Source organism: Rhinatrema bivittatum, chromosome 5 (assembly GCF_901001135.1).
Source record: "Rhinatrema bivittatum chromosome 5, aRhiBiv1.1, whole genome shotgun sequence".
Lineage (NCBI taxonomy): Eukaryota > Metazoa > Chordata > Amphibia > Gymnophiona > Rhinatrematidae > Rhinatrema > Rhinatrema bivittatum.
The window spans coordinates 296,999,690-297,012,356 of NC_042619.1; the positions used below are offsets into that span (position 1 = coordinate 296,999,690).

Genomic DNA, 12,667 nt, shown 5'->3' on the forward strand with positions numbered 1-12,667 from the left:
CTAATGAATATGCATGAAATTGAGGCAATCTGCATACAAATATATTGTATACAAATACCTGAAATCTAGAAGCCTGCTGCAATCTTATGCTCCTAATCGATTGTTGCATTCTTCAGATCAGAACTTATTGCTAGTTCCTTCCATTAAGACCTCCCATTTAAAGGAGATACATCAAAGGTCGTTCTCTGTAGTGGGGCCTGGCCTTTGGAACATACTACTGTTGGCACAATGTGTTACCAAAGATATTGGTGTTTTTAGAAAACAAGTGAAAGCGGCCTTTCAACTGGATTGAATTTTAATACTTAATGTTTAATGCTGCTCAATAATATATTTTTTTATGTTCAATTTCTATTCTCTTAATTGCTTTTGTCTTGTATTTATTGTCATTTTATTTTGAATATGATCTGTATGTATATTTTTTTCTTTGTTAATTATTGCAAACCGCTTAGCACATTACCATGGTATGTGGAATCTTTTTTAATAAATAATAATAATAAATACATTTGCCTACTCCTGCTCTAAGCAGTCTCTTTCTGTATTAGTGGTGGTATATATGGTCTCTATATTTTGGATTCTACTCTGTAAAATTCAGACTGCAGCAAATGATACCCAAGGAGTAAACTTCTGCCAGTTATTTCAAGATTATCCACATACCCTGCTACTTCAGCAGGCTTTCTCGGTCAACATATTTACAAAAGACCATCTGTAGGCACATGAAAGCCTAGGTCACAGCCCCCTGATTAATAAGTAACTTAACCAATAAAATAAACTCGGCTACCATCACGCACTCGCGCTTCTCTTCTGACAACCACAATATGGCCTCCGCGGCGGGCCACGTGACGTCACCAGCGCGCGCCGGATAGTCCCATTTCTGCCCGCTCCCGGCGCGCGGATATGACGTAACCTAAGCCTATGGCGGCTCTGTAACATTGAGAGTCTATGGCTGACACCGAAGAGAGATTAGGCTCGGCTTGGAGGTCTGTGCAGCGCTTACGGACGCCGTAATGAACTGGGCAGGGCGGATGCTCTGCAGGAGTGGAGTGAGTGAGGAAACTTGACGCGGGGGTCCTCTTCAACAGTGGATTAGGAGGAGCCCTCTTAAACATAATGGGGGTTTAAGGAGTTGAGAGAGAAGGCCCTTTAAATGTTAATGGTGGCAGTGGAAGGTTCTTTAAATGGGCTTTCTCTCCCTCCCCTCATAACCAGTGTTTAACATTTAATGGAGACAAGTGAGTGCTCTTTTAAAGATTGGATGGGAGGGTCATGGGGGATACAGGAACTTGGCTTATAGGCACGGTTTACAGTGGCCAAAGGAAATAAATGCTGCAAAAGAACAATCCCCCCTTTGAAATAATTTGTCAATAGTATCCTAAAGCAATTAGAATATTGTCATTCTCAAATACATAGCAGCAAAAGAAACATCGAGGTAGAAACGTTTCCATTGCTCTTTAAAAGGTGGTGTAGATTGGCATGCCTGGCTTCTGTATTGACGGCTCTGCCAGTCTTGATATTTTTTATTTGATTAACCCGAGAATTATCATGTTGGACATGAAGCCCGTTGTAGTTCCCTTTTGATTTGATTTATGTCTAATGGTCACATCTGAAGAGGAGCTCTATGTAAAGAAGTAAGTTCTATTTTTAAAGTGTACCCTGCGAGTTATATTCTTTTCTTTACTGTCTAGTTTTAATGGGTTGGGTTAAAGTATGTCTCATCTGAGAACTATATTAATATCTGTATTCTGTCTATGCTACTTTTGGTAGATTCTTCTGCTGTCTCGGACACAAAGGACTTTAACTTCAGGTACCAATGGTGAGATCAAAATAACCCAGATTCTTAAAGAAAAGTTTCCATTGGCTTCCTTTGTGAAAGTAGTGGACATTTCAGGTAATTAACTTGATGTTTATTAAGACTGCTGTGTGCAGAGTCCTAATATGGTGCCCAAGCATGCCTTGGATATCTGGATACTCGGACCATCTCCTTTTTCAACAGTTATCCCAAATTAGCTCCCCAAAGTGCCAAACAAAAGCTCATTAAAGGCAAGCAAAACACAGGTTGTGGTTTTACCTGACCTTCACTCTTCAAAGAGGAATTAATGAAGGAATGGAAATGCAGTAGGAAACTCCAATCTTCAAGTGCTAAAACTGGTTAGATTTTCAAGACATCTGCAGTGAATATGCATACAATATATTTGCATGCATTGTGGCCATTACATGCAAATTCATCTTGTGCATAGTCATTGTGAATATCCTGAAAATCTGAAGAGCTAGCAGCCTCAAGGACCGAAGGCTATCTTCTGTGCTAAGGTATTGTATATGTCTTCAGTACATTTTGTCTGGTATGGCCAACTTGTGTTAATTTTGTATGGATTTTTAGGCCTGCATGCATTCATTGTTGAGAGCATTCTGAGGTAAAGTTTATATTTATATTTTCCATCATACTAATGTGCCATGTTTGTTATGCATCAAGTTTAGGCACTCTGTAAGGAAGCATCAGGTCTGGTACAAAATTGAAGTTTTCTGAACCATAGCACAGAGAACCCTGGAACATTTTAAAACTCCAGGTGTGTAGCAGTGTGAGCCCATTCTGTCTTTTATCATGAGCAACACCTGACTAGGTAGAAAGCCCCTAGCTATAAACATGTGACCGAGCTTGTGCTGAACTCTCAGAACAAAGAGTGATAAACACCAGCTTAGAAACCATGTAAGCCTCCTAACCAGTATCTAAAGCAGATCATATAGCAATAAAACTAAAATTCCTTATAAATAAAATTTGAATAACCTGCCCTATATTTTGAACCCTTAGACTATGGTTGAAAGTTTTTTTGATGGGAAAACTCTGTGCTTGTAGAAACTTTCTTCCTGTTCAGATATCCATTTTGCAGTTAGTTGGCAAACTAAAATCTGTATTCCAAAATCACATTTCAGTAGCCTTAGCTATTTTAATAGTTGACTTTTTTTCTGTAGTTGAGGATGGGCCCCCATAAGGCTGTGCATCTGTTATCCAATAGTACAGTCCTTGGGAATATGAAGCTTAAAGTTACTGCCATTCATTTTGTCCCATTTAAGCATTGTGCTGTTTAATCTTGTCCCTCCAGTATGGTGCATACTTTTCTTTTTCTCTACACCATTGTCACACATGAATTGAATAGATGGTATCAAGGCAGAACTTTGAGTATGTATTTCTTCACCTATAAGTGAAATCTCACACACAGTTTTTGAACCTTCTTTCCACTTCAAATTTATTTATTATTAAATCATTTTAAATATTGCACCATCTTCATTGTCAAAGGGCAGATCAACACAGATGAGCCACATTGGACTTTTTCATCGACTAAAGCCGAAATCAGTGGTTGCTTACAAACCATTTGAACCAGCTTCTTTGGGTTTCAGTCCAGACAGAACATGTAGCATTGTGCCTTATATTCTGCTATCATGATCTTAGTTACAGAAGGGCAGATGCAATTCCCAACATGACTGTAAATGTTACTTCTTTCAGGAGGTTGTGGAGCAATGTATGAAATCCATGTAGAATCTGAAGAATTTAAAGACAAGAGAACAGTGCAGCAGCACCAAATGATTAATCAGGTAAAAGGTGAAAGATGATACTGCTTGGCCTGCTCCACTCTTCTCGTGCAGCACAAAACTCTTAGAATCATATTTTTGGTTTAAAATAGTGGCCTGTTCATCAGGGCTGGTGCAAATGTATTAGGCACCCTAGGTGAAACTTTCAGGCTTCCCCCGGTCACACCCTCTGCACACACATTTACAAATTATGCATTTATAATAGATTTTACATGAACAAGATCATTTAATCTTCTGAGGTAAAAATATCACTTACAATACATATATATATAAGTTTGGGGCTGAAACTCCAGCTCGGCATATAGCTGCATGGAATGATAGTCTAGGTAAAGAACGTGATGATAAAGCATGGAAACGGATTTAGACAGTGGCACATTGCATTTTCATATGCTGCAGAAGGGTTGCATTGATGATTAGTTCCCTGTACGTACCGGGATCAGTGCAGACTGTGGGTTATGCCTATCTTCCAGCAGATGGAGACAGAGAAAAACTTGAAGGGCACCCTCTCTTATCCCTGTGTGCCACCTGCATCCCTTCAGTATTTCTCTGTCTCTAGCAGATGAAGGTGATGCAAACCCTGCAATCTTGCCCTAATTTTAGGGTTGGGACTATATCCCTTTAAAAAAAAACAAAAAAAAAAAACCCCAAAGGAAACAAAGCTATTGACAACGAATCAGGATTTTAAAAAAAGAAAAAAAAAAAGGAACTTTGGAAAAAAAAAAAAAATCCTTCCAGGGGGTCCTGGTGGGCCGTTCCCCCCCCCTGGTTGAGGGCTAAGGAGCTGGGGTTGGTTGCCCCGTGGGGCTCCCACAAGGTAAGGCTCAAGAGAAGATACCGGTGGTCCGGTCCCTCTTCCTTGCTGCCATGAGCCGATTTTAAAAAAAAAAAAAGTAAACAGAGCAGCCTGTTGCTTTTTTTTTCTCAAGTCTGGCCGTGCGATTTGAGTCGGGGCATTTCTTTCTACTGACCACGCGCTCTTCTACCTCTCTGCCGTTTCTTTGTTGCTGCCGCGATTCTTTTAGCTCTGTCTCGATGCCGCAGCCATCTTGTTGCAGTGCCTGTGGAGAGTCTTTCAACAGGCTCTCCCTTGCAGGCCTTTATTCTCAGTGCCTCTCCAGTGGGAAAGGCAGTTCGGCACAGGAGGCAGGCAGCTTGTTAGCTCCGAGGTGCTTTGAAAAGATCAGCACCTTGGGAGCCTAGGGCCGATCCATTCCCACTCACCACAGGAATGGCGGCCATTTTGGAATCTTTTAAAGCAGCAGAAGCCAGAGCTTTGGGAGCTACCTCCTGATTTATCTCCGGTGCCTATCAGTCCTGGGGACCCTTCTGACCAGGATATTTTTGAGGGTGAGCCCGATCCCCTGGTGGGGGAAGGGGCTGGTTCTAATGCATTCACCCTGGACTTTGTGCTTCCCATGCACAAGGCTTTCCTGGCTTCTCAGACTCAGCAAAGTGGTGCTTCACGTTTGAGTCGTTCTGCTGACCCTCCAAATAAAGTTGCTAAGCGCGCAGATTCCCAGGCGTCCCTTTGGGTCGCTAAATTGCATGGATCATCCGCGGCAGGAGCGGACACAGCGGATGGTGGAGTTCCAGACGCACTGGCCCCATCCTTGCCCCCACCCCGCACGGGTTCCGAGGAGGATCTGGTTAAACACTCCCCTCTGGTGATGACCAGAAGGTGGTCCGCCTGTTTCACAGGTAGGAGTTGGAGCCTCTTATTCCCTCAGTTTTATCTGAATTGAGGGTGGATCTCCCACAAGATATCCTCCCACAGGATTCTGTGGATCCGATCTTAGAGGGGTTGCGTGCTCCAGCTAAAGCCTTTCCATTTCATCCTATGCTGCACCAGCTGATGACACGAGAGTGGGAGGTCCCAGATGCCGGCTTGAGAGTAGGTAGGGCTTTGGATAAACTTTATCCCTTGCCAGAGGATTCCTTGGAGCTTTTGAAGTCTCCTAATATTGACGCTTCCGTGTCTGCGGTCACAAAGCAAACCACCATTCCTGTTGCTGGGGCGGCAGCCCTCAAGGATCTTCAGGATAGAAAACTTGAGGTTCTTCTCAAAAACATCTTTGAGGTTTCAGCCCTGGGTATTTGTGCAGCGGTGTGCAGTAGCTACATGCTGTGGGCGAGTCTCCGATGGGTACAACAATTATTAACTTCAAGAGATCTTCCTCCCGGAGAGTCAGAGCAAGTGGAACGCTTGGAAGCAGCGGTGGCATATAGAGCGGATGCGCTATATGATCTCCTTCGTACGTCCTCCCGCACCATGTCGTCTGCTGTTTCTGCACAGAGACTCCTTTGGCTGGGTAACTGGTCAGCAGACGTTTCCTCTAACACTCAGCTAGGCACGTTGCCATTTAAAGGAAAGTTCCTCTTCGGGGAGGATCTGGAGCAATTGAAGTCTGAGTGAAAACAGAGTCCATAAACTCCCTGAGGACAGGCTTAGGCCCTCCAGGGTTTTCCATCAACCCGATCTCTGTTTCAAGGACAACTGAGGTTTCGCCAGGCTAGACCACAGCCTGCAGGGCAGAGAAAGCCGGTGCCGAGGACTCTGTTCTAGAATTCTTCCTTTAGAGGGCGCAGAACAATCACGAAACAAGTTCCGCCACGCCCCTTGCCTCCATGTCTTCTCAATGAGATCAGGCCAACCCATCCCTCGTTACCTTGAGTAAAGGGACGTTTGTCCCATTTTTACAAGGCATGGGTCAGAATTACTTCCGATCAATGGGTCCTGAGCATCATAGAACGAGGTTACGCTTTGGAATTTGCTTGGCCACTCCAAGATTTCTTCACGGTCTCCCCCTGAGGGGCAAGAACCCAAGGCTCAGATCATATGGCAGACCCTCGACCGTCTCCTTGCTCTCAGGGCAATACAGCCGGTTCCCCAAGCGTCTCTGGATCTGATACTAGCATACTTACATATTCCAATCCATGAGGATCATCACAGATATCTCCACTTCATGATACTAGGTATGCATTTTCAGTTCTGCGCACTGCCGTTCGGGCTGGCTACAGCCCCTTGCACATTCACCAAGGTTATGGGGGTTGTGGCAGCAACCCTGAGGAAGCAAGGCCTTCTAATTCATCCCTAACTAGACGACTGGCTCATCAGGGCGAAGTCCAAGGATCTCTGTATAGACGCTGTCGGCAAGATTGTCAGGCTCTTTGAGTCGCTCGGCTGGGTGATCAATCAAGCAAAGAGCAACTTTGTCCCTTCTCAAACAATGGACTTCCTGGGCGCTCGCTTCAATACCAGTGTGGGGAAGGTTTTCCTCCCTCCGGACCAGAGAAGCAAATTGATGGAGCAAGTTCAGCGCTTGTTGTTGCTCCAGCCTCCCAATGCCTGGCACTATCTCCAGGTCCTCTGCTCTATGGCTTCCACATTTGGAGGTGGTCCCCTGGGCTTTTGCTCATATGAGGCCATTACAATGAGCGTTGCTTTGCCATTGGGATCCCAAGTCAGAGGAGTTTCAGTTCCCGCTACAACTCACCGATCATGCCAGGTCCGGTCTTGGGTAGTGGCTGTGCCCGTACAATCTGTCTCGAGGGGTGGATCTCGAAGTCCTGAAGTGGATAGTTGTGACCACGGATGCCAGTTTCTCCGGCTCCGGAGCAGTCTGTCAATTCCACTCTGTTCAGGGCTGCTCGTACGAGGAAGAATCCAGCTGGTCAATCAATCGCCTGGAGACCAAAGCAGTTCAGCTGGCCTTGCAGCACTTTCTCCCGTTACTGCGCAGTCAGGCGGTCCGAGTTCTGTCCGACAATGTGACGACAATAGCCTACATCAACCATCAAGGAGGCACAAAAAGTCAAGCTGTAGCCAAAGAGGCGGAGCATCTCATGGCTTGGGCGGAAGAACATCTTGCGCTGCGCGGCATCTCACATCGCCGGCAAGGAAAACATACAGGCAGATTTCCTGAGTTGGAAACGCATAGATCCAGGAGAGTAGGACCTCTCCGACCGAGCAATGGATCTCATTGCACGCAGGTGGGGGACACCCCAAATGGACTTGATGGTGACACAAGACAATGCCAAGGCCCCTCGCTTTTTCAGTCGCAGAAGAGATCACAGCGCAGAGGGAGTCGATGCACTGGTGCTTCCCTGGCCGACCTCTGTTCTCTTGTACGTGTTCCCGCCTTGGCCACTAGTGGGCAAAGTTCTCCGCAGGATAGAAGTTCATCTAGGGAGCGTGATTCTAGTGGCTCCAGAGTGGCCTCGACGTCCGTGGTTCGCGGCCCTAGTCAACCTGGCGGTGGACGGTCCCCTACGACTCGGGCATCTTCTGCGGCAAGGCCCTGTATTTTTCGACCAGGCAGATCGCTTTTGTCTAGCAGCCTAGCTTTTGAAAGGAGGAGATTAAGAAAGAAAGGGTATTCAGAGGACGTCATAACTACTCTGCTACAAGCCAGGAAAATGTCTACCTCTCTTTTATGTGAAGGTGTGGAGAATTCTCGAGACCTGGTGTCGGGATCGAATCTTGCCACTGTAGGCTTTGATTGCCATATTTTGGCCTTTTTGCAAAGCGGCTTAGCCGAGGGCTTGCCTTTTAATTCGCTTCGTGTACACGTGGTGGCCCTGGGCTCCCTCGTCGGTAGCTCAGTAGCTTCGCATCCGGATGTAGTGCATTTCCTCAGAGGAGTACTTGCCAGGTTCTTATGGCCTGGATTGGCCACTGTTGGAAACAGGATGCTGGGGTTGATGGACCCTTGGTCTGACCCAGTATGGCATGTTCTTATGAGTAAGGCATTTGATTCCTCCTGTACGTCCTGTATGCCTGTCCTGGAGCCTTAACTTGGTGCTTCGTGTCTTGTGTGACCCGCTGTTTGAACCACTTAGAAAGGCAATGTTGAAGGATCTCACATTAAAAACGGTATTTTTGGTGGCCATCTGCTCGGCATGCAGAATCTCCGAACTACAGACCCTCTCTTGTAGGGAACCTTTTTTGAGAATTTCTGACTCGGAAGTATCTTAGAACAGTCCCTTCCTTTTTGCCAAAGGTTGCTTCGACTTTTCATTTAAGTCAATCAGTAGAGCTCCCAGCTTTTCCAAACTTATCCGCTGACGTCCCACACGCGAGAGAACTTCGTCAGTTAGATGTTAGACGTGCCTTATTATGTTATTTGGAAGTCACGAATCCTTTCAGAGTTTCGGATCATTTGTCTTGTGGAGTGGTCCCAAGAGAGGTCAGAAAGCATCTAAACCTACAATATCACGATGGTTGAAAGAAGCCATATCTTCCGCTTACATTTGTAAAGGCCGGCCCGTTCCTGAGGCATTGAAAGCCCATTCCATTCCATTCATTCCCAAGTGGCTTCTCGGGCTGAATGCCAGCTGGTTTCGCCACAAGAAATCTGTAGAGCTGCTACTTGGAAAACGTTACATACATTTACACGACACTACTGCTTGGATGTTCAGGCTCCAGATATCAGCAATTTTGGCAGTGGAGTTCTTCGCACGGGACTCTCATCATCCCACCCTGCATAGGGAAGCTTTGGTACATCCCACAGTCTGGACTGATCTGGGTACATACAGGGAAAAGAAAATTGGTTCTTACCTGCTAATTTTCGTTCGTGTAGTACCACAGATCAATCCAGACGCCCGCCGGGGGAGTGGGTGTTTAGAGTCCGTGCTCATATTCAGTTTAATGCAGAACACTAAGGGGAAGTACCACAAGTTGCTCTCAGTTTTGCGCTTCTACAGTTACAGTTCAATTATTGCTTGATTCGTTGTTCTTAATGTTCTTATTATATTCGGGTTGGATAATCTTTATATGAAGGGATGCAGGTGGCACACCGGGTTAAGAGAGGGTGCCTTTCAAGTTTTTCTCTGTCTCCATCTGCTGGAAGAGAGGCATGACCCACAGTCTGGACTGATCCGTGGTACTACAGGAATGAAAATTAGCAGGTAAGAACCAATTTTCTTACTCCTCCACCGGACATACCATACTCCAGTTTATTATGCAAAGATGTTCTTGACATATGACACCAGTTTCTGGATGGTTTGTGGAGAACAGGGCACCTTTATTCACATGTGGTGGCATTGTCCTGGGATATCCTGGACATCCAAAAGATGTCCAATATCCTGGGTATTTGCCCAAATCTGGGCTTGCTGGGGGTATGGTAGAGGTCACTCATCCCATGGTCTCTCTGACTGTTAGCGAGCCACTTAATTTTAGCTGCCAGATTCGCCATTGCATAGTTTTGGAAGTCTCGCCTGTCAGTGGATCACTGTTGGGGGCAAGTGGTGCATATAGCTGCCATGTAAAAATTGTAATATAATTTGGTAAATTAGGGTTTTAAGTATTAGACTTGAGGAAAATATCCTGCCTTTATTGATGCACAGGTTTACATGTTAACAATTGCTGGCTTGCCCAGCCAGTATTGGACAGTTGACACAGCAATTCCAATACGTGGTTGCATGCTGAGAATGTACACTTTCATTGGATGGATATTTGTACTTTTGTTTAGATTAATTGTATGTCTGAAAATTGTTAAATAAAAAGTTATAGAAAAATAAAACCCAAAAAACTGCAATAACTTCCAGCACTCAAACAATAACGATCCTACTTATGAAAAGGCAAAACTGCAATTATTAGGCCAGTCTCTAAAAAGCTAATACACCTACTATTAGGAACAGAAAAAGCCAAACTGCTATAGATCCCTACCCAGAATTTATACACTAGCAGACTATAAACAGATCCTCGCAAAAATGCAGAATAAAGTAACCATAAAATAGTAATGTAATATATGCAGTCCAAAACTGAACTGTTAACCGCAACAGGCCTGACTCTTATGCAGTGCAACAATGGAAAAACAGAAATGTTACAATTCCTCAGAAAACATTAAATCATCTATAGAAGTAAAACTATTCTAATAAAAGAATAGTTCAAAAAAGATGGCAAATAGAACAACATCTAATAATTTAAAACTCGTATACATTTTCCAAAGACCAATAAAATATTTGAAAAAGGATAAAAAAAATCCCAGCTGTTCATACCTTTGATTTCCAGATGCCCTGAGATTGTCGTGTATTAGCAATCTGTCTCTCTCTTATAAACACACACGCTCTGTCATAGAACATACTCTCACACAGGTACGCTTTTACAGATACACACATACATGCTGTCACAGACACGCTTACCCCTAAACACACAGACTCTCACTCATTCACTTCCTCCCCCTCCCTAGTAGAAGTACAATTCCAGTGGCAGCCTCCTCTTTCAGCCCCCATGGCAGATGGACTCTTCAATTTCTATTTTGAGGCCATAGGGGCTGATTGTGCTCCATTTCTTGCAGGGGGAAGGGGGCGCTGTTGCTCCTGCGCTTGAACCTGGCCTAAATGATGGCTCTTCCTGTGACAGCCCAGGGGATGGGCCTGCATGGAGGCGGGGGTGCTGTTACTTCTCCTGTGCTCAAATGCCATATGAACCTGGGGCCAATGCTGCCTCTTCCTACAACGACCCAGGGGATGTGCTGTTCTTTCTCCTGCATGGCCTCTCTTCCCGCCCAAGCGGACACACCACTTCCTCTTCTGGGTCGCATGGGCAGGAAGAAGTCACGATGTTACTGCCCCCCCCCGACCGGTGGTTCATCCGCCTAGTTCACCTAGTGCTTCCGCCAGCCCTGCTGTTCATTTAAAATCTAATGCACTCCATTTCTCTGTAACTCAGTTATTGAGGATCCAGTGTTGCTCTGTGCCAGAAGAGAAGAGTGTTGTGGAATAGTTTAATCTTTCTGTCTTTCTTAAGTTGTGAGTTTACGAGTCAGAGTGATAGGAAGAGATTGAATAATAAAAAAAAAAAATATTTACTTGAAGAAAATATTTTCTCTCCACCCACCCAAAAGAAAACAGTCCAGTGAAACCTCTTTGCAGGAAAGTGGCAGGATCTGCTAACAGATGGGGGCGAGGAGAAAGTAAAGTCACAGGGACCTAGAAGGTCGGATGTTTGGGCAACAGATTCAGTAATTTCATAGTTGTTTGTGTTTATTACAAAGCACTTTGGTAAGGAAAGGGGATGGAAGGGCCTAGGTGCTGGGCCAAGTAGGGGAACTTGTGTGCTCATCCGACCAGCGTGGTGGAGAACCTGAGAGAAAATAACAAAAATGAACTTGGATAAGAAGTGATATCCTGCAAGCGGCCAAGCTTCGATGGCTGTTAGCTGGGGGCGAGGGCAGACTGGACGAGCCAACAATCTTTATCTGCTGTCATCTGTTCTGTTACTATGTTACAAGATATGCATTGGTGGTAATATATTGTTTTCTTGGGGTCTCTTTACCCAGGCACTTGAAAATGAGATTAAGGCAATGCATGGGCTAAGGATTTTCACATCTCTGCCAAAACACTGAAAAGCTGACTTGGATGGTTTGATGTCGTGCACAAGGAAACCACGACCGGCTAGAATCCGACCTTGTGCGTGCACCTGAAGAGCTCCCATGCCACGTGTAGCACAGGCCTCTTCTGGCCTGGGCACGTCAACATGCAGGCTGCTTTTTTTTTTTTTTCTCTCTAGCTTTATTTTTTGTTTCACTTAATATATTATACGAAACAGGATATTTCCCGAGTACATAAATTAAAAATTTAGATGACAAAGCAGAGGTTTCAGCAACCTTATTGTGTCCCGGCGTGGTCGTTTTCAAAGCCATTTCCCTGCACAGACTTTGGGTAACTTGGCCTCATTTTAGCCAGCATGTGGGGGAGACCTTGCTGGGGCTGATGAGGGAAACAATGCTTACACATTGATTTTCAGATTAATGCGTGGAGTTTCTTCAGCTATTTTCTGCCCATACAGAAGGCAGGGGCAAGGTACCTATGGATCTTGTAGATAGTTTTCATATGGAAACGATCTGAGTAGTTTCCCCATAGCATTGCTGCTATGCAGGCTCTCTCAAAATTGTCCCTGCAATATTTTTAATACACTTTACTCATATTTGTCCTGTGTATAAGTTAGTGTTGGCACTTAGGCATGTGATGTCAAAGAACTTACAAGCATGTTTGTCCCTACAAGGAGAACCCCTTTCCCTTCAAAAGCAAAAAAATTTCTGTACTTGGCTTTATTTTAAAAGTGAGATAGGAAAAGCAATAA

General features: G+C 44.8%; 1 protein-coding gene across 1 annotated transcript; it reads left to right on the forward strand.

Moving 5' to 3' along the window:
• The first annotated feature begins 880 nt into the window (after nt 1-880).
• BOLA3 (bolA family member 3) lies at nt 881-12,175 on the forward strand. The gene is made up of 4 exons (XM_029604152.1): nt 881-1,040; nt 1,762-1,885; nt 3,497-3,585; nt 11,865-12,175. The coding sequence occupies exons 1-4, from the start codon at nt 1,005-1,007 to the stop codon at nt 11,928-11,930; spliced, it is 315 nt and encodes a 104-aa protein (XP_029460012.1). The 5' UTR covers nt 881-1,004; the 3' UTR covers nt 11,931-12,175.
• Nucleotides 12,176-12,667: the final 492 nt, after the last annotated feature.